Source organism: Drosophila navojoa, chromosome 4 (assembly GCF_054131105.1).
Source record: "Drosophila navojoa isolate 15081-1374.11 chromosome 4, UAZ_NAV_1.0, whole genome shotgun sequence".
NCBI lineage: Eukaryota > Metazoa > Arthropoda > Insecta > Diptera > Drosophilidae > Drosophila > Drosophila navojoa.
This window is the reverse complement of record NC_142892.1, coordinates 7,622,424-7,645,671: the sequence shown is the minus strand read 5'-3', so window position 1 is coordinate 7,645,671 and position 23,248 is coordinate 7,622,424. Positions and strand designations below refer to the sequence as shown.

The 23,248-nt window shown below is 42.1% G+C and overlaps 1 protein-coding gene and 1 long non-coding RNA gene across 3 annotated transcripts; one reads left to right on the top strand and one right to left on the bottom strand.

Moving 5' to 3' along the window:
• Nucleotides 1–11,782: 11,782 nt before the first annotated feature.
• Nucleotides 11,783–13,912, bottom strand: LOC115562301 (uncharacterized). The gene is made up of 2 exons (XR_003980117.2): nucleotides 12,230–13,912; nucleotides 11,783–12,146 (listed from the first exon to the last, which is right to left on the bottom strand). It is a non-coding gene; the product is annotated as an uncharacterized LOC115562301 (long non-coding RNA).
• Nucleotides 13,913–16,735: 2,823 nt separating this feature from the next.
• Nucleotides 16,736–23,152, top strand: Rsph3 (Radial spoke head protein 3). 2 transcript variants are annotated; one of them, XM_018099542.3, is made up of 4 exons: nucleotides 16,736–17,091; nucleotides 21,951–22,041; nucleotides 22,106–22,521; nucleotides 22,580–23,152. In XM_018099542.3, exons 1-4 carry the CDS (start codon nucleotides 16,892–16,894, stop codon nucleotides 23,100–23,102), a joined length of 1,230 nt encoding a protein of 409 aa, XP_017955031.1. In that variant the 5' UTR covers nucleotides 16,736–16,891; the 3' UTR covers nucleotides 23,103–23,152. The 2 variants fall into 2 exon arrangements, with proteins under 2 accessions (XP_017955031.1, XP_017955030.1); XM_018099541.3 differs by lacking the exon at nucleotides 16,736–17,091 and adding an exon at nucleotides 18,474–19,718.
• Nucleotides 23,153–23,248: the final 96 nt, after the last annotated feature.

The window sequence follows — 23,248 nt, the reverse complement described above, 5'->3', positions numbered from 1 at the left end:
GTAAACCATAGGAGAATATTTTTTAAGATTAAGCACACATTTTAAGCTATAGTGCTCCATTCATTTAGTATATACATATATATATTAACCTAAAGCAATTCCATTTAAAGTCTTCACAGGCGCAACATTCACTAGATTAACGTATTACACGCTATTTTCAGCTAATACTCACATAATTTATACATCAACAGACTTACATCAATGAAAATCTCCTTTACTTTTTATGCTCAATCAACAACTGAAACCTTGTTGTGCAATAGCATTGATTGATGACTTCCTTTGACTGCGATCTACTGTCAGCCTGGCCCATTCAAAATTAATTAGCACCAGTGTTGGCCATTTTATGAGCGGGCATTAAAAATGCAAAGTTCCCGACTCGCCCGCTACTTTTACGACCCCGCCATGAAGCGGCGCTGCAACAAATTGTGCTGCCTGCAACAGAGCGCCCACAAATCTAATCGCGGCAATGCACCGCCGATAATGTCAGTCTCTCTGATTTAGAACAGGCACAGCTCAAGTGTTAATCTCCAGCTTAATGTGCGAAAAATGCGCAAAACATTGAGAGAGAGAGAGAGGGAGAGAGAGAGAGGGAGAGAGATCCGTGTGGCCAATAAAACGAATTTTATATTCAATTTGAAGCTGCTGCAAATCAAATCAAAAGATTCTCGGATCGTGTGGCCAGTTTTTATGGTACAGGTTGCCCCCTAATTAATATGCATGAACTCAAACTTCCTCTGCCCGGGCTACCACTTGTGCACGTTTCATCGCTCAGCTCAGATCGCCGCCTGCACACTCTTCCTCTTCTTGTTTATGCGTATCTTTGGCATGGCATTTTAATGCTCTTTTATGATCCGCTGGATGAAGGCGTCGCGCATTTAGAACTCAATTAAAAAGCGGAAGTTAGTGCAGCTCTGGGAGACTTCAATGGCTCAGCTGAACGTTGCCTCGTCCACGCCCTTGACAGACATTCCGATGGCATAAATCGGCGCAAACCAGACGCACATAACTCACTAATAGCAGCAATTGTTGTCAATTTGCCACAAAACAGGCGCGAAAATGCAGACATAATTTTTTTTTCATGCTGCCTTGCCTTGCCGTTGTTGTTGTTGTTGGCTAACACACCTTGACAATTGGCTGAATTTAAATTGTTATAAAAATAGAATTTGTCCCAAAACACGCGCCATCGACAGTGCAGTCGCTTGGCAAGTTCGTGTCTTAAGTCTTTCGTTTGTCTTTTTTCTTGAGTTTCTGTTTTGCTTTGATTTTGGGAGACAACGAAAGCTAGCACTGCACTTTAATAACCGACCCACCCGTCTACGCCTGCCTGCCTGCATGCAAAATACCATTAACAACAACAGCAACAACAACAACAACAACAACAACTGTTAAATATCATAAAATGTGTACCACGCACAAAGCTCTTAGCTCACAGAGCTCGCGGCATTTTCAGCGTCTCGTGTACAAAACTTTTGAATTTATTTATGTCGGCAATTATTTTATTTATATTGTGCACACACACACACACACACACGCACAGACACACATGCACGCACACGAATCAGAGATTTTGCATTGCCTTCTGATTTCGTAGTCAAAATATGTTTCCAACTTATGATATGCTGCCCGCTTCTGTTGTCGCATTTGCTACTGGTTTTTAATGCGGCGCAACTGACGACGACGACGACGGCAGCGACAGTGACAGCAGCAACAAAGGCGACGACACGTCACTGACAAAGTGACACACGATCTGCTGCCGAGAGGCAAATGTGGCATTTTATAGAACTTTAATATGTATATAGAGCAAGGGCTTTCAGCAGAGCAGGGGCATATTCTAATTGTTTTTACCTGAATACATTTTATACTTGAACAATATATATTTAATATGTGCTATTTTATTTGGAATATTTATTTGCTTGCGCAGGCTGTGATTTTAGATCAATATTTTCTATTCATCCTCTTAGCTTGTTTATTCAATAAAAAATCTTTGTTTATTTCCTTAGGCAATAGAAAAGTTTTATGACATTATATCCTACTCTTTTTCGCTTGCTCTGCCTCTACCTCTCCCCCTCCCTTTCTCCGTCTCTCCCTCCACCTTTTTGTATGCCTTTAGCTTTTCCTGCTCCTTCTGCCACACTCCCTGCCGCACCTCTCTAAGCTCTTCTTCTTGTTTTTCTGGCCAGTCTCTGTCGCCTCGACTTGCATTGACGCCTCCGCAAAACAACAACAACAACAGCAACAACAACAACAGCAACAACAACAATAACGGATGACAGACAAGGGACGAGGCTATTGCTGACGCTGACGTTGCGACGACATCAACAACAACAGCAACAACAACAGCAACAACGAGAACCACGTCAACCACGTCTCGCAACTGTCACCAAATAATGCCCAGGCAGCAAAAGTAAGCAACAAAATTGCCTACAGGCAGCGCCGTGTTAACCAGACAACAGTAGCCCGGATTCGCGGGCTCGGACTCTGGCTGCGGCTCCGAGCTGGGGCCCAGTGTTAGCAGCAGCAGTAAACAGCAACACAAACAGCAGCAGCAGCAACAAATAAATTTTTGAAGCGAAACGCCAAAATAAAAACAAAATAAAAGAAAAAACTCACAAAATCGCATTTCAAATTCAAAACGCGATTTTTGCCGAGGTTAAACTATTTTATCATTGTCACAAATGGAATTTTTCACCAGCAATCACCTCGAACCGCCGATCCACCTGCCAACCCTTCTCTCCCATCTCTCCCCCGCCTTGCGGCCACGCCTCCTCCCTTCATGCAGTGGCCACCGTTTGGCAATGCGTGCGAAAACGCAGCAACCAACAACAATCAGAACAACAACAACCAGAACAGCAGCAACAACAACAACAGCAACAGCAAGAAAGCGATCGATGTACGTTTTAGGGCGTTTTCTGGCCACGGTTTTCTTTTGGCCTCCTCATAAGTTTTGCGTATGCAGACAAAGAGACGCGAGCAGCAGACGAAGTGGAACTTGGTTTATATCTCTTCATTTACTGGCCCTGTCCAGTTATTTATTGTATTTTACGTCGCTGCCGTTGCTGCTGCTGCCGCTGCCGCTGCTGCTGCTGCCGTGTGTGTGTGTTGCTGTTTAATTGAAGGCCAAGAGTTGCCGCTGCATTGCTGCATGCATGGCAAGCATGTCCTGGTTGCAATCGCAGCTGATGGCCATTGGCCAGACATGCCCTTATTTGCGCTGCCAGCCAAAACGGCCAGTGCATAAATTATATGAAAACAACATTTTATATACCCTTGACACAAGTGAAATATCTATAGCTTACTTATCATGTGTGTAATGCCCAAGGCCAGGCCGTGCCAAAAAAAAAAAAAACAACAACAGCACAGACAGACACTAGAGATTAAGAAACCTAATCTCTGATTGGAAGTGGAGATAAGCGATGATTATATGACGTTAAGCTGATTTGAGGAGCTTATAACACATTTATTAAATGTAAAAAAAAAAAAAAAAAATTCAACTTAAATAAGTTGTAAATTATATAAATTTAAAAAAAATTATGCAAATATTTTTAAATGAAATAAATAAACAAATATTTATAGTTGAAATAAAAATTTAAAATTTGCAGAAGATTATTGTCCAAAATATATCATGTTATTTATATTTTTATTAGATAATATATTTTATTTTTCCATTTATTATTTGAGAATTGAGCTGCCTACCTCTTCGAAAAAAGAAGAAGAGTTCATTTCAAATGGAATATGTCCCTATTCACAATCGTTTCAAGTCATAAAACTCAGCCTGCTTGGTTCAGAGCTTCATTTTAGTAATCTGAATTTCTGCCTAATCTATCAAAAGTTATGTAAATTGGCAAATCAAAATAAATTCAGATAAAGGAAACTGTATATATGATATTTTTATCCACATTTCGTCTGACATTTGCTTGCTGCCAGCGGGCTGTGACTCAAGTGAAGGAAATGCTTACATATAAAACTACAACTACAGATATACATATATTCTATATAGTCTATATATATCCATGATTGGAGCACAACTTGCGCAATGGCTGTTGGGCACATTTTGAATATGTAGCAATTGTTTTGACATCCATAAAACATGCGCTCGATTGGCCTCTTTAGGCAACGTCGCTCTAGATCATGCAAATCGCATCCGAAATCAATTAAAATGCAACAGCCGCTCGATAATCAAACTTGGAATCGACTCAACTGGCTACCTGGCGGTGCCAAATATGTCGTCGTCGTCGTCGTCTACGTTGCTGCCATCGTCGGTCGTTGTTGCTGTTGTTTTTATCCCCAATCGGGGCAGCGCCTCCTTCTCCTGCTCTGATAACAATCGCGGTACTCTGACACTTATATAAGCAGTCAGCATCCGACCCGAGTGACAGACATCGATCAATGATGCGACCAGCGACATTAACGCTGCATATATTGTCATAAATTACACGATAGAGTCCAACCGAATACTCTCCTCCTCTTCAAGCTGGGCTCGTCGAGCCCTTAGTGTGCTCCGAGCAAAGATGCTCCCATGTGCAGCTGTTGTTGTTGTTGTTTGTTAAGCGATAAGCCCAAAAGTCATCGGCATTTAAACCAAAAGCAGTTGTCGCTGCGGCTGCTGCTACTGCGCTGCTTCGGCTGCCATCCAACACCCCAAAGACTTAACCATATCCACATCAAATCCACATCCCCATCCCCAGAGCGTTTCAGATACGCATCAACGTTTGGCTAAACGCTATCCAGTTTTGGGATTTTTCTCCTTTTCATTTTCATTTTCAGCGAGTTTCTTTTTCTTTGTTTCTGTTGCCCCCTCCCGCACACCCAACTGCAAACTCTCCTCAACGCTGATCGATATGTTAAAAACTGCGATTAAATGCGTCTGCAACTGCGTCTGCTGCGCTGCTTGGAAGTTGTGACAAAACTTTGATTGACATGGCTTTTGTATGTTGGCAACAGCAGCAGCAGCAACAACAACAGCAACAACAGCAGCAGATCCGATTGCAAGCAACAGCAACTGAAGATGTGACAACAATAACAACTTGGGTTGGGGCAAAGGTTTGAAAGATGAGGCAATTGTTGCAGCTGTACGAGAACGAACCACAACAAAAAAATTCTACTAGATTCTATCTCCATCGCCAGCTCCAACTGCAGCGGAAATTTCCAAGTATATTGTGATGAAAAACCTCCTTATTCGAACTTCTCATAATGATGGATAGTGTAATATACCACACTATCTACTTAACTATGCTCTAGAAAGTATGCTATGAAGATTGTTGAAACTGATCTTGAAAAAAAGTAATATACCCACTCAAAAGCTCTATACGAAAATGATAGTGAAGAAGCAACAAATCCTTTCCAGAAATTATATAATTTCTATATATTTATAGTAGCAAATAGATTCTATAAGAAAAATGAATATTCATATTGAAGCAATGACCGACGCAAACTTCCATCAGCTTCATATCATCTTGTTTACAGAGAATCAGCTCAAGTCTGTAGAAAATTTTATTCATTTATGCACAGCTCTAAACATAAATTCGCACCACAGCCTCACGGCTTGATCGTTTTCAAATAAATTTCGGCATCAAATGTACCCAAAAAGAAGAGATTAGATTAGATCTTCGTAAATATATGTAGAGCTGAAAGAAACGCATGAGTGGGCAACCTATATAAACTGTCTATTGTTGTCAGAGTTGTCAGAGAGATGCCGCTCAGCAAATCTATGCAGAGTATTCATATTATAAATATATTTTAATTTCATGCACACATCGAAAATCGAGAAGCAAAAAATAAAAAACAAAAAACAAAACACAATCAACTGGCGAACAAAACAAAAGCAAACTTGGCAGGCAACAGGCATAAAAGTCGTGATACTAACAAATTTCATTAATGTACAACAGCGGCAACAAGTTGCAGGCACGGCTGGCTGGCCACAGCCTCATCCACAACAACAACCACAACCGCAGCCTCATGCTCATCCTCGTCTCATCCCCATTCTTATCCTGCAGCAGCCACAGCTTCAACTGCCTGCGATTCCATTCATAAAACGCGCACTAACAAGAGGCAGATCAGTTAGCGTGAGAGAGAGAGAGAGATAAACTGCTAGAGTGAGTGAGGAGTCGGAGGAGTTGGAGGACAGACTGCGCTTAGTGCGCATTGCATGATTTTGCATAATTTTATGTAAATTTGAGGCGAGGCGGCTCGAGACTCTGCCTGGGCGCATCAAATCGAATGCGCGCAGGCGCAGTTGCCAGACGCTTTTAGTAGTAGACGAGGCGGGGGCGTGGCAGTGTCTCTGACTGTCGACGACATGATATATGCCACATGATGACCACGACTCGGCAGCCAGCCAATGTGCGGCAAACAGTAGCAATTGCTTTTGTTGTACAAGGACACGATTATGCGCAGGATCCGCAGCAGACAAAGAGAGAGTGAGAGAGAGACAGATGGAGAGCAAGTGAGAGCAGGAGCGAGAGTTCAATTTATGCAAAGTGCAAAACGTGGCTCAGCTCCGGCAAAAAATAAATCGAAGAAAACACAAAAGCTAAACAAAACAAAAGCAGCGCGCGCATTTTGATTTTTTAAACAATTTTTTGTCCATTTGTGTTTCGGCTTAAGTTTAGTTTTGTATACATAAAGTAATATGAGAGGTGGAGTTGCAGCTACATATGACAATGACAATGACATGGAATTTATGTGCAACCAAATGCCACAAAATATGTTTTAGGGCATATCGAAACGGGGCTGAAGTTCCACGTAAAAAGGAGGCGAACAAGTCAAGCCAGCGGGCCACGAGATGCTGCAGCCCCCACACGGCAGTCAGTGGCACAGTGGAGCCAAAATATATGTTCAAATATATATGTACATATAAAGTTATAGAATTACATATGTAAAATTTAATTATTATATATATGTATTTTTATATTTTTATTTATTTATTTATTTATATATTTCTTTTTTTTTTTTTTTGTTAATTTGTTTCTTCTTATAAATTATTGTAAAGTAGATGAGAGCTTAGTAGATTTATAAAATATTAAAATAAATGCATATATAGTAACGGCAATTTATATGTCGAATTATTAAATAAATATAAACATTAAAACATATAAATAAAAATATTACAAAATTAAATAGAATTGTTTTATAAATTTATTCGTATTTTAATGCATTTAAAAGTGAAGTTAATTCTGTTTTTAATTAATTTTAATTTCTATTAATTAGAATTAGGAATTAGAATTTTAGCAAAGATTTTTTATATATTATATACAAAAAAAAAATATATATATATAATAAAGTTAAATAAAGAAGCTACTCTATCACCCACTAATACTTACATAAATACAACCCATTACAATATATTTACTCATATGCTCGACTACTGTGCAGCATGAAAGTGAGGGAAAGATTGGCTGTTCCTTGAATTGCAGTTGCCTGCGGTTCAGTTTAGCTGCTGTTGTTGAGGCTGGACGTCAACGTCAACTTCAACTTGGACGACGACGACGAGTTGGCTCCGGCCACAGCCTCTAATCAGATTCAGATGTCGTCGAAAAATGTGCGACGCGCTGGCCATTTTAGCCCTGGCCGCGTAACACGGTAGTTGATGCTGCTGCAACGGTAGAGTCTGCTGCAGAGCAGAAGAATGACGAAGTCATAGCCGCGATGCGTCAATTTTAGATTCAACAAAAATGATTGCAATGCATGTTGGGATGTTCGGATGTTCGGACAGACAGAGGCAGAGGCAGAGGCAGAGGCGGAGACAGAGGCCAGGCAGGCAGGCCAGTCAGCAAACAAGTTTGCACAGCCAGGGAGTCAGTCAGGCAGTCAGTCAGGCTGGCTGGCAGGCTGCCCCGCCAGCCAGGCCGAGTCAGAGGCAGTCGCAGTTGGCAGTCGTCTGTCAGGGCAACTTGTGAAATGCCAATTTATTCGTTAGCAAATATTGCATCTGATAGAACAACAACAGCGGACCCCGAGCAACTGGATGAAGCGAGAGCTCTGGCTCTGGCCATGGCTCTGATTTGAGTGCCAGTGCAACATATGCAGACATGACTGCCAGGACACAAAAGCGCATGGATCGCCAGCAAAATGTCTGTGGCAGAGAGCCGGGCTTACCGGCTACTGAATCATGTGTAAAAATCTTAAGTGCAAACAATTGTACGCGTTTATCGTGTCTCTGGGGCGACGACCACCATTGAAGCTCGACTGGAGCTGCCTGTTGCAGCAGACGGAGGAGACGGGGCAGACGGAGTAGACGGCACAGAAAGCCAGCCAGGCGAGCCTGGCAGCAGGCAGCAGGCAACAGGCAACAGGCAGGCAGGCAGTCAGAGATTCCGTTTAATTAAGCGCGCTTTTGTGAAAATTGGTTTAAGCATTTTTTGGAAAGCCCTTAAGGTAGGCACAAACTCCAACTTACTTGCAGCAGTACTCTATACATATAAATATATATATAGAAATTTACACATATATACATGTATATACATATATGTATATGATGGCTGGATCGATTGATCGCTTTGCCAAAAAAGAAATATCCATCAAATTGATCAAAGCTAATAAATCATGAGATGCCACAGCAGAAGAAGAAGCAGCAGCAGCAACAGCCAACATCAACTAAAAGCTTAAGCAAAAGGTGCTCAGCGTTTTGCTGGAAATAGCCCCCAGTTGGGGCCAGGCTCCAAAATTAGTTTTGCGCTGCGTCCGTTATGACGACGCACGTAGACCCCAAATGCTGACCCAATAATTATGCCCCTTCGCCCAAGAAACTGAGAGTGAAACCCAATCGAGGCAGCCAACGCAACCCAACGACAGACATAGCTAAATATATACATATAAACATATGGTATATACAATATGTGTGTGTGTATGTTGCATATATTTATATATGTAGGCACATTCTATATATGTATATATATATTTAAGGTACATCTCTTGTTGTATTTGTTGCCTGCGGCGATCAACGCACATTTTTGCTTATCAGTTAGAGACAAGCGAAGGTTTTCCATCTTAAAATACCCTAAAAAGTTAGGTAAAACGACTTGAGAAGCCGATAGGGCAGCTGGCAATGAAAGTGTAGTATTAGTGTAATATATTACTTGAAATCAGTTTTATGAAAGTAGTACTACTATGGAGGTCAGATAATTCTACTTGTATAGATAATCATCAGATTTGCTATTATAATTAGATATTTAACATAAATAATAATGATTACATTGATTTAATGTCTACAGTTCAATAGATGAGCTTTGGAGTTCTGATTACCAGAGAAGGTTTCATATAAAACAACAAACTCATATGAAATTCGATTGATTTCCAATGTTGCACCATGTGTATAGAGTATTCGAAATTCGAATATCTACCAACTGAGACACTTGTATTTCTCGTTTAACAAATGTTGAAAATTGGCCAAAAGTAAATTTATATTGTTGTTCATAGCACGCGACACAGAAGCAAGAGCGAGAGCGAGAGAGCTGATGAACGCAACAAGAGAGAGCTAGACAGACACATATATATATATAGAGAGAGAGAGAGAGAGACAGAATGAGAAGGAGAGGGAGATGGCGCTGTAGTGCCCCAGGGGCAAATGTCACACCGGGCCCATTTGTACGTCTAGACATCTTCTATGTTTCAGTTGGACTCCACCGGGGCCGACGCTGTTGACCGAGCTAATCAATTTTAAATGTGTTTTTGCGTGTCAATCGCTTGTTTGCGTGCCGACTTTTATTGATATGTTTAATTTGCTGTTGTTGCTGTGATTTTTAGTGGCTATTGCTTAGCATAGCTCAGCTCAGCTCAACTCCATGCTATAAGGCATTTTTTATTAATAATTGGCTGCTCGCCTTGGCTTTTGATTGTTTTTGAGTGAAATTCATTTGATTTATTGCACAAATTATGGAAAGTTTCTAAAGGGGTGTGCGCGCAGCTCGCGACACTGATGCCAAAAGGCATTTATAGGGTATTATGCAAGCCAAGCAACAACTACAACAACTACAGCAGCAACAACATCTACTTTACACTTGTCGCTGACGCATTTTACAAATTTGGCACGCTTGACCATAAAAAATGGTCCGAACCATGGCTAGAAAAAAGTGTGAAACTGCAAATGGCGTCGCCTTGGTTAGACAGGCACCAACCAGCTCCTGCCGCCTGGCCCCCTTCTCGAATCCATCCTTCTCAAAAGCCATCTCTGGCTCTCGCCCCGTTTGGCATTGCATCGATTAGCATAGTTGTTGCCAGCTACAGATATATAAATATATATACAGATATATATAGGTATATGTATGTGTATATGTATATAGACAAACAGACATCTCTATATCTAATGCGAGATTGTAACAACTGCATTAGGGCTGTGGGCGTGGCTGGCGACAACATAGGCCACGCGCTGCAACGGAAGTCCAACTCATTTGGCCAGCGGCAAACGGAAAGGATTTCTTTTTAAGCGCATCCTGAACGCACACGGCCAGGACAACTCAATTGATATATGTTTATGTTTTGTTACAAACCTTTTCTTTACTGCGTTCCCTTCGTTTTCTACTTTTTTTAAGGCAACTTCCTGTACCGCTTCTGCTGACAACGCCATCAATTTATCTATGCCTACCCGAATATTCCCATTTGAATCATGACACGCTACCAGCTTTCATTGCGTCCATAAAATTGCCTCATCTCTTTCCACATTTTTATTTTGTATAATTAAAAAGCATTTTGGCCAAAAATCCCAAACAAAATCTCAATCAATAAACTCACAAATTACGATGCGAAGCAAATAAAACAAGGCTAAGACTCGACGGTGGACGACTAGAAGATACCCTAAGGAAAACTAGATGAGCTGAATCTTTCATATATATATATATATATAGATTATATATAATATAATGGAATCTATATACCATATGTGAAGTGCCTCTGAAAAGCTGTTAATGTTTCATTTTGAGTTTGCTTTTATTTATTAATTTATAATCATTTCATATTTCCCCATATTAAGAAAGCATACTCTCTATATTCTTACCCAAACCTCCTGCTGTCTGTTACATACAATGCCAACATAACTATCATACTCTGTTGACAAAACTTCAATCAGTTCAGGCTATAATCATAAAAGAACACAAACCGAAGAAAGGCAAAAGACTGTAAATATTATGAGAACCAGTTCACAACCCAAAAAACGAAAATAAAAATCCATTGATTGTTTTATTTCTTGCATAGTTATGTTTTTATGGCAGTCGCTTGAAATGCTCGTGGAATATGGGATGCCGAATGCAATAAACAAAACAATAGATGGAGCACTAAGCAGATGCTTGTTGAAAGTTTGATGAAGTGAGATCGGGCGATATATGTATGCATTATGAGCAGATATATATCTATATCCCTTTCCATAAAAGGGGCGTCATTAAACCACAATTTGTATGCATCATAAAAGTGGGAAGAGTCAAAGGGAGACCAGCTATAAAATTAGTGATTTTATGATATTAATTGGGAAAACTTCTGTTTACGAGCTCTAATATGTGAAAGCATGGGAGAGAGAGAGTAAAAGTATTTCCTCTAACAATAAGACTTGCTCAATTAAAAATATATGAACATAAATAATATTAATAAGAGTTCGCATAAAAACTTGCATAAATATTGATGAGAAAATAAATACAAAATTCAATCAATCAATTTATATATTCTACTAATTTGTTTATTATTGTTATAGATCTTTAATATGTGATTGATTTTTCGCTCTCCCATGTGTTAAGCTCTCTCGCAAACTCTCCCTCAATTTGTATCCTGATTGATATGAAGTTTCCGTCTACAAACACGATTAGGAATTACAAAACTCCGAGAATTTATTTTTTATGGCTACCTTCGAGTTATCTTTATCTGACAAATTGTTGGCATTGTTCGCATCTAACTGTACAATACAATCGTATTATTCTCTCTCCTATATATGTCCTTATTGGAACCCAGGCAGAGGGTTTGCTACGTGACGTTATCTTCATATCCCACATAATGACTGTCACGCACATCCTTAACACTTGTTCGCTGTAAATTCGAGGCAGGAACAACACTTTCCACACATTTTCATTGCTTCCGGCTACTAACTCAGTCAGCCTCTAATAGAGACTTCAAGAGGTCAGCAGCAACAGCAGCCCACGTAATTTCAGTTGTCCAAACAGTTTTTCCGGCTAATTGAGTTATGAGCAAAAACAAAGAGAAAACAAACTAAGAACAAGATCGATTACGATCAGCCCAATACAATATCATTTACCTTTCCCAAGAAACCGTCGAGCACAGACAACAAGTGCAGCAGGAATTGCACGTGCAGCAGGTACCACAGCTCTAACAGTTGACAAGTTCCAGGAACTAGCTGAGGGAGAAAGTAAAAGTGAAAATTAGATGCTTATCCTCGACACAGGTGCTGGCGCCTAACGGTGAACGGTGAACGTAATCCGCCCCCCTCTTTGATATGGACAACTCGTCAACGACTTCTCACAATTGGCCAAAATAAATAAGCGCACCCAAATTATAATATATATAACAAAACATTTTTGGCTGACTTTTAATGACAGGCCATAATATAACGTACTCAAACATATATAAGTATAAGAAATGCAAAGCACGCAAACTTGGTGGGTTTGTTTTTTGGGACAGTTTGCATGACGGCAAATATTTCAGGTATTATTGATTACCAACATTTGCCAAATAAATGGCTCTTTAACTACTTTTGGTGAAGCTGAATGTGTTATGGCGCTGCCGCAGGCACCCGGTCTGTCTGTCAGTTTGTCGGTTAGTCAGTCAATCAGCCCATCAGTTTCTCAGTTAGTCAGTCAGTCAGTCAGCTACTAGCTTATCAATCTATCTGCCTCTCAGTCAGTCAGTCAGTCAGCCAGTCAGTCAGTCAGTCTGCCAGTTCGTCATTCTGTCAGTCTCTCAGTCAATCAGACATTAGACATTGTAATAGCACGAATGCTCCCTGACTTTAGCGCTAATTTGCATTGGGCTCGGTCTGCGGGATCGAGCACAGGTTCGGGTCGGGACTTGATAACAGAGAACGTCGATCGCTTCAAACTACAGAGCGGAATAACTTAAAAAAAAAAAGAAAAAAAAACTGCGTTTATTTCAAGCGTTGCGCACAAAATAAAAAAGAAAACAAAAGCAAAACCAAAAAAGAAAAAAAAAAAACAGAACATACAAATAGAAAATGAAATAAAAATAAAAACGCGATCGTCTGTTCGTCAACAGCAGCAACAGTAACAATAATAACAACAACAACAACAACAACAACAACAACAACTATAGCTACTACAATAAGAATAAACAATATAAATGGCCGCATCGGAATTGCTAATTTGCTATTGAGTTTTGGTTGGTTCGCTTTGGGTTTTGTGCTTGGGTCTGGGTCTGGGCCGAGGGCCTCGAACACGTCGGGTTCCTGGTACGTATCGTCTCTCTGTCTGTCTATCTGGCTGGCTGTCTGCCTGTTCTGCTAGCTCCCTCTCTCTTTCTCTGACGACATTTTTGATTTTTGTGCGACATTTTTGACATGCGGATGTGCCATGTTAACGAGAGAGTAGTCCCCGTCTCGAAAGACAACTGTTTCCAAAATTAGGCCCCAGCACAGCTGCAAACGATTTTCAACGATGCACAAATCCTGAGCCCAGAACAAATCCTTTTGCCATTTACAATAAATTGAATTCGACCAATGCTGTTGCGGTCAAGCAAGCCCTGCCCACTCCGCCTCACAATTCGCTCAATTTGAGAATCAAAGTTGCAACTGAGCCCAACCAGCCAGGCAACCAACCGAAATGCTACAAAACCGCAGGAAATTCGTCGAATTTGCCATGCGGTAAACTTGTGGCTAAGCCAGCAAAAAGGATGCACAAGCAGCAGTCCTTGCTGCAGGCAATTGTTACCAAGTCTCCTTCTCTCTATACGTCTCTCTCTCTCTCTCTCTCTCTCTCTCTCTCTCTCTCTCTCTCTCTCTCTCTCTCTGTCTCTGTGTAGACTGCATCTGTATGCCCCATGCTGAATGCGTTGGCGTATGCATAATTGATGCGAATGTTTGTGGCAGTGCCCAGCTTAGAAACCAGAGCCAGTTCTCATAATTGAGTCGAGCTGCACTGAACCTTGGATTAAAAAAAAAAGACACCAGCAAACCAATAGAAACATGTTAGAGCGACTGCATAATACTCGTTCGCAGCCTGAATTAAATAAAGATTTTAACTATACAACTGTTTACTAACAAATCCAATTCAATCTTATAATTTAAAAACTTATATGTAAATATATACATAGCTAATATTTTACTTGAAAATTAAAATCTTCTATCAAATAAAATCAATCAATTCCTTCGACATACCTTGCATAAAAGCTAATATACCCTCCCCATTTGATGAGCGAGTATGCAAAAGAGCTGTTAGCCAAATTGAAAACGAACAACAAAAACTGCAAAGTTCATTCGAGCAGAGATTTTGGATGAGGAATACAATTAAAAGCTTCCATAGTAAAGCAGCAAACCAATTAGAAATTTTAAAAATTCCTATTAGCTATGAAAAGGTATCAGTTTACAAATACAAATATATATCATATGTTACCTCTGCTTGTCAACAGCTATCGAAAGAGTCATAAAATATTGGCACACCCATAAAATTCCAGTTCCATTTGGAAATCAAACTGTTTTATTTTTTCTCTAATACAACAATAGTTTAATCCCACGTAATTTTACAGTTACTCCCATTTGTTTTTTTTTATGATATCTACTACCAAATTGGTAAATATATATTTTTTTTTCTATGGCGCCAGCCAGTCATAGAAATAACTCATAAAAAAATTAAGGAAAAAACGCAACAGCCCGCAGAATCTAGAAATCCACAATAGTTTGTTTTCTATTTCTCTATACGAGGCTCAACCGTTATCTAAATGGTTTATTTCACCTTCCCTCGACTTGTGGCCGGCAGAGCAATAAATTAATCAAAACTCGAGTGCGACTTCAATTGTAAACGAGTGTCTGGGTTTCCTTGGAAAATTGCAGCTCACACCTACACGCAGAGGCGCAGGCAGAAAGATCTGTAAATGATTTGTTTGACAACAAACACAGTGGGACACATACTGTGGACCTTTCGCAGAAAGGTAGCCAGCGCAGCCCAGCCAGTCGACCAGTGTCTATCAGTGCAAATGATCGAACACCGAACGTTGTGGAAATTGCAGTCGAAGATTATCAATATCGTCATCGTCGCCAGGCATCGCCTGTGTGGCCGCTCGAGTGGGCATCATTAACCTTTTAAATGCCAACAAATACATTGAACATTGGACAAGGGAATGAGGGAGGGGGAGACTGAGGGACTGAGTGAGTGAGCGACTGAGAGACCTCTTTGCAAATGTCAAACGTCATGGCACTTATTGATGTTTGCTCAATACCAATCCGAATACCCGTCTCGGCCCATTCCTCTGATCTTATAAGCCCGCACAAAGGGGTACAAACAAAAGGACACCAGAAGCAAACGGCGACACACGCGCACACACCAATTATCACCCACCCCCATCATGGAAAAAAAAAGAGTCGATTGCCCCTCTCCCTCGCTCCGTCCACACTCCGCCTCACTCCGCCTCACTCTGGTCGTCTTCGTCTTCGTCTCGGGCACAAAGTCAAACGTCATCGTTGACAGGCGAGTCATTGCTCAATGAGAGAGCCCTCACTCACAGCGTCTCAGTGTTAATGAATAAGCAAAACAATAAAGTGAGACCATGTAATTTCAACAACAAAACGCTGCTGCCCATTGGCATGCCTTTACGATCACAGATTGTGAGGGCTGGTCAAATGACATACGCCGGGATATAATATTGTATATCAAAATAGGTTTTGGCAGTGGAATCTAATTAATGGAAATGCTTCTGGGATGAGATTTACTTGGAACGGAAGCAGGGAGTGTAATGCTTAATTGCTGTAAATGACGAATGCAATAGTTATCTACTTGAACGAATCATCGCCTAAGCTGCACATTCATTATTTAAGAGTTTGTCGTAACTATTCAAGTACAATAATATTGTTTTTATATTAGCAATAAAAATATGTGCTGTGGACGTTAAAGCAGTGTCTGACATGAGTACAATAAGCAGGACAGGCAAATGAAAAGTATGCTGCTTGTAAACTGCTTTCTTTTGTCTCATGGAAGTGCTGCTTGCTCTTCAACTAATGGAAGCAGTTGTTGCTACGGGCGTACAATTATTCAAGAGTAAGTCTCAACATGGCGTGACTTTTAAACTATACAAGGGACTCGCAATAAATATACTTAGCAGTCTCCAAGCGAATAGTTATTCCATTTGTATAGTAGGTGTATATAGTGCTTGATAAAGTTAGCTATTAGCATGCTTTACTGTATTTAATGTGACTGTTTCAAGTGCATGACAACCCAATCCAAGCCGCAGCAATTTCTATTTCACTGCTTGCTTTTCAAGACAGCTTTACAGACTGTTAAATAACATTACGTTTTCACTGCTGTTAAGGTTGCATTTCCTAACGCTGTTTCAATTACCTTATTGGCCAAGTTATCCATACCGCAGATGAGGCGTTCGCGGAAATATCTACCGATCCCTGCCCACCCAAGGCAACAGTTAGACAATGCAACAATGCCGACAGCAAATTGCCATAGCGACTGAGAAAATTCCGCAGTTGTTGTTTATTTTGGAAACGACGCAGCCAAACACAACAAATGTGAAGCAAAGCAAACAAATGGAGAAATCATGTTTCAAAGTGCCTGACTAGATAACTAAAGAAAATAAAACACAACGCTTTGTAAAATGTGTCAGTTAACAATATTTTTATACACTTACATTTAGTCAGAAACACCGTAGACAAAAAAATATATAATTTTTAAATTAGATTTATATACATATATATATAAACGAAAAAGTGTGAGGAGCCGCAGCCACAATGCCAAATGCCATACCAAAGCGTGTGCCCATGGGCAGCAAAGGCAACGGCATGGATCTGCTCAGCAATGTGGTCACACGCACTGAGGTCACCGAGATGCAGCTCAAATGGCAGGATAGGCCATGTCCTGCCCCGCCCTGCCAACAGAGCTTCTGGTGGGCCAGCCAGCCAAAGCCAATCAAAATCAAAGGTTGTCCCAAGTAAGTTTTTGCACAGATTTATGGGCGGGCGCGGAGTGTACGTAAATCGGACATGCTTTCATAATGGCCACTGAGGTCAATGAATCCAGTTGTCGGCCTGGCCGGCTTATCGAGCAAAGAAAATAGTAAATAGAAAACACAACAGAGAAAACAGAAAACGAAAGTTCTAACCAAGCTATAAATTGCGTAAATGAATTATTAAACACTAGTTGGCATGTTCGACGACTAGCCGAGCCCACTTGTCGGCGGTTAGGCTCCACTGGGCACGCAAGGAATCTATATAGACCAGCGGTTAGTGTGACTTCAAACTGAAATTGACGCACTTTGCAGTTATGAATGTCGTTAAATGCAAAAATAGACAAGCTGGCAATGCGATACAATACAAACTGTAGACGATGGGTCACGTAAAGGACATCGAAATGATGTGCTATAAGAATGTTGGAATCCTTCAAAATGTCGGTGGTAATAGGATGTAGATTAAACTATAAACCTATTTTCAAAATGAGTTGGCCTTCGCTTATAGGGAGTGTGGAATTTTTCCATTACTCTTGATGATGATATGTTTTCAAGTAATTAAAGGTTTATAGATAGGTAGATTCACTCATATTTAGAAGTCTTCTAATTGAATATAATGTAGAGATAAGAGTTGTTACAATAGCTACCCACCAATCTGCCGGCCTCTGTATGTAGATTGCATCGCGACATCAACTTTGACCTTTAGCTGGCAGCCACGCCCCACGCCCCACGCCCCACTCCCCTCCCTCATTAGGCGACACGTCGATAGCTCCAAAGAAAAGGACATGACTGGGCGACGACTTCATTAATTCTGCTTATCAACGTCGCACGTCAACTAGTTAAGCTGAAGCTTGCAATTGACCTTGGCACAGGACAAGGCGATTCCGAGTAGGCGATAGCTACGCCTACTCCAATTCAATGTCAGCCAAATGCGTGAAGTCATCTCAGCTGCGGCTCGAGGTGTGAGATCAAGTGGAGACGGAGTTTCAGGAAATGTGGCACTTGATAGAAACACCTTGTGGAGTTGGCCTCCGGCTCTGGCGAATTTCAAGGACATGCCACATAACGAGCGGCCAGGAAGCGCTTTTAATTGGAAACACGACCCAGCGGCGCGAAACTTTTGCCAACTATTCGAATACATAATGCGGCATGCAAAAGGTTTCGCCCGAAACCCGAATTTGGCGGCATTTCAATTGTGCGGCAACAGTCGACAAAGGCAGTTAATTGTTGGCATATGCGAGAAACACCTCAGCTCAGCTCACCTCACCTGCCGGTCGGTGGGTGGTTGGAACCCCTGCAGCTGTTTGTGCTGTATTTGTGTGACGATTGACCATGCGATGGCCGAGCTGGCGACCGAGGGCCGATTGCTGCGGTCATTTGGCGTTCGCCACTCGAACAGTGCGGTCTGACGCGTGCTCCTTGCCTTGCTCTGTCCACAGCCACAGCCAAAGGACAAAGGGGCAGCGAAACACTAAAAAAAAAACAAGAAAAACTAGAAAAAAGTAATATTGATTAAGTTCTCGGTGTGTGTATCGTGGCTATTTATACGTAGGCAATGTGTCGCAAGTGTTTTGATTGACCAAGCCAGAGAGTAACATGCCAGAGGGTAACAGCAGCAGCAATGAGCAGCACATAAATCCAGAACACTTCCCAGACAATAGACCGGAGCAGCGAGCACAGAACTTCTCGTTTGCCACCAGCTATCCCTATGCACCAGGACGCAGCACCAACAACCACAACACTAACAACAACAGCCACAACAACAACAACAAGAGCATCCATCAGCAAACGGCGTACAACGTGCAACGCTATCAGAGTCCTTACAACTTTCAGCACGTGGTCACCAACGCCTTCTCCGTGCTGCACAATTCCGTGGAGCTAGACGAGCAGAGCACAGCACAGCACTCGAAGCCCAATCAGGCCATTGTGCGTCCCATCATTCGCGAACAGTCGGAACATGTTGATGAGCCCATTGTCGCTGCGGGCAGCATTTCATCGAATCCGCCGCTGACCACGCGCTCGTTCTTCTCGCGCAGCACACAGGAGGTGCGCAGCTTCGCCGATGAGCTGAGCCAGAAGCTGCGCTTCCTGGCGCCGGACGAGAACTACGGACGCGGCGGCGGCGGTAGCAGCGGTCATAGCAGTGCCACCGCCGCCTCCGGTGCCTGGCTATCCGGACGGCAGATGGAGCGACCACGTTTCGAGACGACCGTGCCCACGGGCATCTTTCTGCCGCCGCCGCATGAGCTGCAAATGCTGCCCCCATCCATGTTGCGGCGTCATGTCTATGCCTACTCCTCCTATCCCATGATCCTGCACAACTACTATAATGCCAGCAACCAAACCAATAACAACAACAACAACAACAATAGCATTCAGAACCCGAATCAGAACAAGGACACCAATCGCCAGATATCGCAGAATGATAAGGAAAATAACAAAGCCTCCACCAGGCAGAACGGTGTGCGTGCCACAGCGGCTGTGGCAGCTGCCACTGCTGCTGCGGCGGCCCCCAAAGGCGATGGCTCCTCTCTGGCCGGTGGCCTGCACATAACCAAGGCGCAGTTCCAGCAACAGCTGCAGCAGCGACGCAATTTTAATAGCGACAAGAGGTAATAAAAGACTGGGCGCCCCATTTCCCCAGCAAAACAAATGGCTATGAGTAGCCGACTTGGAGATACCCTGTAGCCATAGCGTAACTGCTGTTTTCAGCAAGCTAAATGCTGCTTAAGGACTCTTTGACTTATTATTGCTATTATAAGGGAAATGAGAGAGGTGTACAATAGACAGGTAGACAGAGAGACGTAAGAGAAACACAGACAGGCATATTCCGACCCATTGAACTCGCCCTGCTAATAAACCATATAAATCCCAAGCCCCCTGCTGCTTATTAGCCCAACGACAGCATACCCTATTCACACATTTTCAATGCGTATAATAAATAGCTGGGCTAGCAATCCTCCTTCCCACCGAGAGGTAAAAGCAAAAAATGAGCTAACTGCTCCACAAAATATTTCCATAAATTCAAATGAGATGGTGGGGTGGGCGATGGTCGCTTATTTTGGGGGCTGACCAGTGGTGGTTCAGTGGTCAAATCGTTAGTCAAACCACCTGCTTATCGATTGCTGCGTCAACAATTGAATTGAAAACGTGTTTTGTTTTTTATTCAATTCCCTGGAAATTTTAAAAGTCCAATGCTGATTAATTTATTTGGCGCATTCGTTAGTCAATTGGATTTTCCGCGCAAGGACATCGCACGGACATCGACATCGACATCGTAATGTGGCATGCAACGCGCCCATTTCCCTGCAACGTTTACTCTGCCTCTCCCTCTCTTAAATAATTTAAATCAAGATTTTATTGGCAACAACCAAAGCAGAAAAAAAACAAAAAAGAACTGGACGGAAATTTAGCTTAAATGCCATATAATAAAAGCAGAAAAAAAGCCGACTGTAGGATGTACGGCAGCAGGACATTGTATAGAGCACGTACGTGTGATACGTATATATAAAAGAGAATATAAATAGCATATATGTATATCGGTATGAGCTCTAGGGGCTATATGCATACAAATACAAAATATTATTTGTCCGCCAAAGTGTTGCCTACTTTTGCTGTGTGTTGTATATATATAAATATACATAGGTATATGTGTCTAAATGAACTCAATTTGATATTCGGTTATATGGTCCTAGGTATATTAAATACATATAATATATATATGCATAATAGCTTTGTTCACATATCAAACAATAATATTCATTAGTGCATATTGCTTCCGATAATCTATCTAATCTATCATGCTCATATCATAGTGTCTAATATAATTATATAAATTTTCCCCATAAACGGTTTACTAAAATACTGCAGTATGAATTATAATTATTCTCCAAATCAAATATTCTGATTTATAATTACCAACTAAACTTAAAATTGAAGTAAAATTTTAACCCAACATCTAATACGGGCATAGCCTGGTATAACTTATAGATCTGTCTACTAGATATGCCTATCTGCCTGCCTAACTAACACACTAACTTTAGTTCAAACTTGAGCCAACTCACCTGCCTCCTCAGGTCGCACTTCGGCTATACGGCTAAGCTTATTTTGACCATATACATATACACCCTGCTATGGTCCTTTACGCCTATTGAAGTCGTCGCTGTGGTTGATTACTTTGTATTTCAGGACCCAGACCCCGTATGGTAGACATTTACCATTTGGTTGTGTGCTGCTTGGCTGAGAACTTCAATGTGACTTCCTGTTAGTGGGCCACTTCTCTGCGCCAACAAACTCTAAAAATTTGCATAGGTCACGAGTTCAGGTTCCAGGCTCGCTAAGGAGTGCAATGTCTGACAATGTTATATATGTGTTTACCAATACCACTAGCCCACACAAATACATAGTCCTAGACATATACATTCACACAAGTACGTGGCATCTAAATAAGCAAGTCATAAATTACTGGCCAGTCCAGGGGCAAGTGTTGAGAGTCCTCTTTAAGCATTTCTAGCAAGCTGGCTTTAAGACCGTCTGTAAAGCTAGCTAGCTAGCTAGGACTAAGCCGCTCTGCCCATTGACCCAAAAGTGTAGTGAACTTAACGGAAATTGATTCGAATCGGAGATGACTTGACAAGCCAACGCCCCCATTTCAGCTGTGGGGGGTGTAGCAAGGCAAGACGTGATGCACTACACAAATTCGATGTTTATCGCGCGAAGAGTGCAACAGATTTTGGGTATAAATAAGCCTCTATATTCTTCAGAGCGTAGCCCCCGTCGTAGTTTGTTGAACTGGGTCGAGGTTTACTAATTGCCAGCTGTAACTCTGTTATAACTCTTTCCAGGCCCGTCGTGCCGCCGCCAGAGCCATATATGAACATGATGTACGACCGTCGCGTCATAAAGGGAAGCAACTTTGGTACTCCGTCAATGCTAGTGAGTGTTAATTGTGACAGCAGCAACCCTGACCCATGAGTAATTGGCATTCTTTCGTTTGTAGGCGGAGGTGGATCCATTTGACAAGGCTGCTGAACTACGGCGCCGTAATATGCTGCGCAAGCGTTCGATGCAGTGCCGCAATCAGCGCAATGTCTTAGGCACACCACCGCCAGTACAAGGACGAAAGCACGAGAACATACAAACGGAGAAATATTTGGAGAAGCTGGTCCAACGTCCACCAGAATACTCAGTAGACACACAGACCGATCTGTTTCTGGAGAAGCCGCCTACCCCACCCTATGTGCCCGCCAAGGTCGGCGTCGATGTGGCCACTGAGATTGGCGAAGGCGAACTGTTTCACTTTGATGCAGAGGCTCAGCCGATCATTGATGTCCTGGTCGATTCCTGTATTGAGCAGAGCATGCTTGAGGTGGCTCACGAAATGGAACTGGCTGCGCTGCGTCGCAAGCAAGAAGAGTAAATACATGAAATTAGTTATTAAGTGGATTCTGTTAATAATGTAATTCGCCTACAGATTCCTGGCTCAACGCGAGGCAGAGCTGGCCGAGCTTCGTCGTCTCGAAGCCGAAGAGCTGCGCTTGCAGGCTGAGAAAGATCGTCGTTTGCGCCAAGATGCCATTGCCAAGGAGCTGGATGAGGAGATGCAGAAGAGTGTGACAGCAGCTAAACTGTTGCAAGGACATATTGCCAGTCTGGTACCCGAGGTGCTGGAGAACATTGAGCCGGCTAGCGATGCTGTTAAGAAGGAACAACTAATGAAGGAGGTTTGCCCCTGGCTATCTGCAGAAGTGGCCCAAGAAGTTGGACACATTGTCGACTCTCGCGAAATACTTACAGCCATTATATTGGAGATTATCAAGCAACGTGCAGCTGCCTATATTGGGTACAAGGAAGAGGAGCCCGAGGCATCGGCCTCGGATGTCGGCATTTGCGAAGAGGAAGGATGCACAATCGACGATATGGAGACATGTCCATGCGAACCGGAAACCGAATATTCCGAATGTCCAGAGTCTCAGCCAGAGCCACCGCATCTGTGAGAATTGGGACATAATTAAGAATATGATAAGACACGACTTAGTTCAGTTAAGTTTCGAGTTTGAGGCCTGCCCGACTGCAGCTAAGTGCGCATACTAACAAATCCATATAACAACTGCATTGTAATTGTGTCTGGCAACAGGCGGAC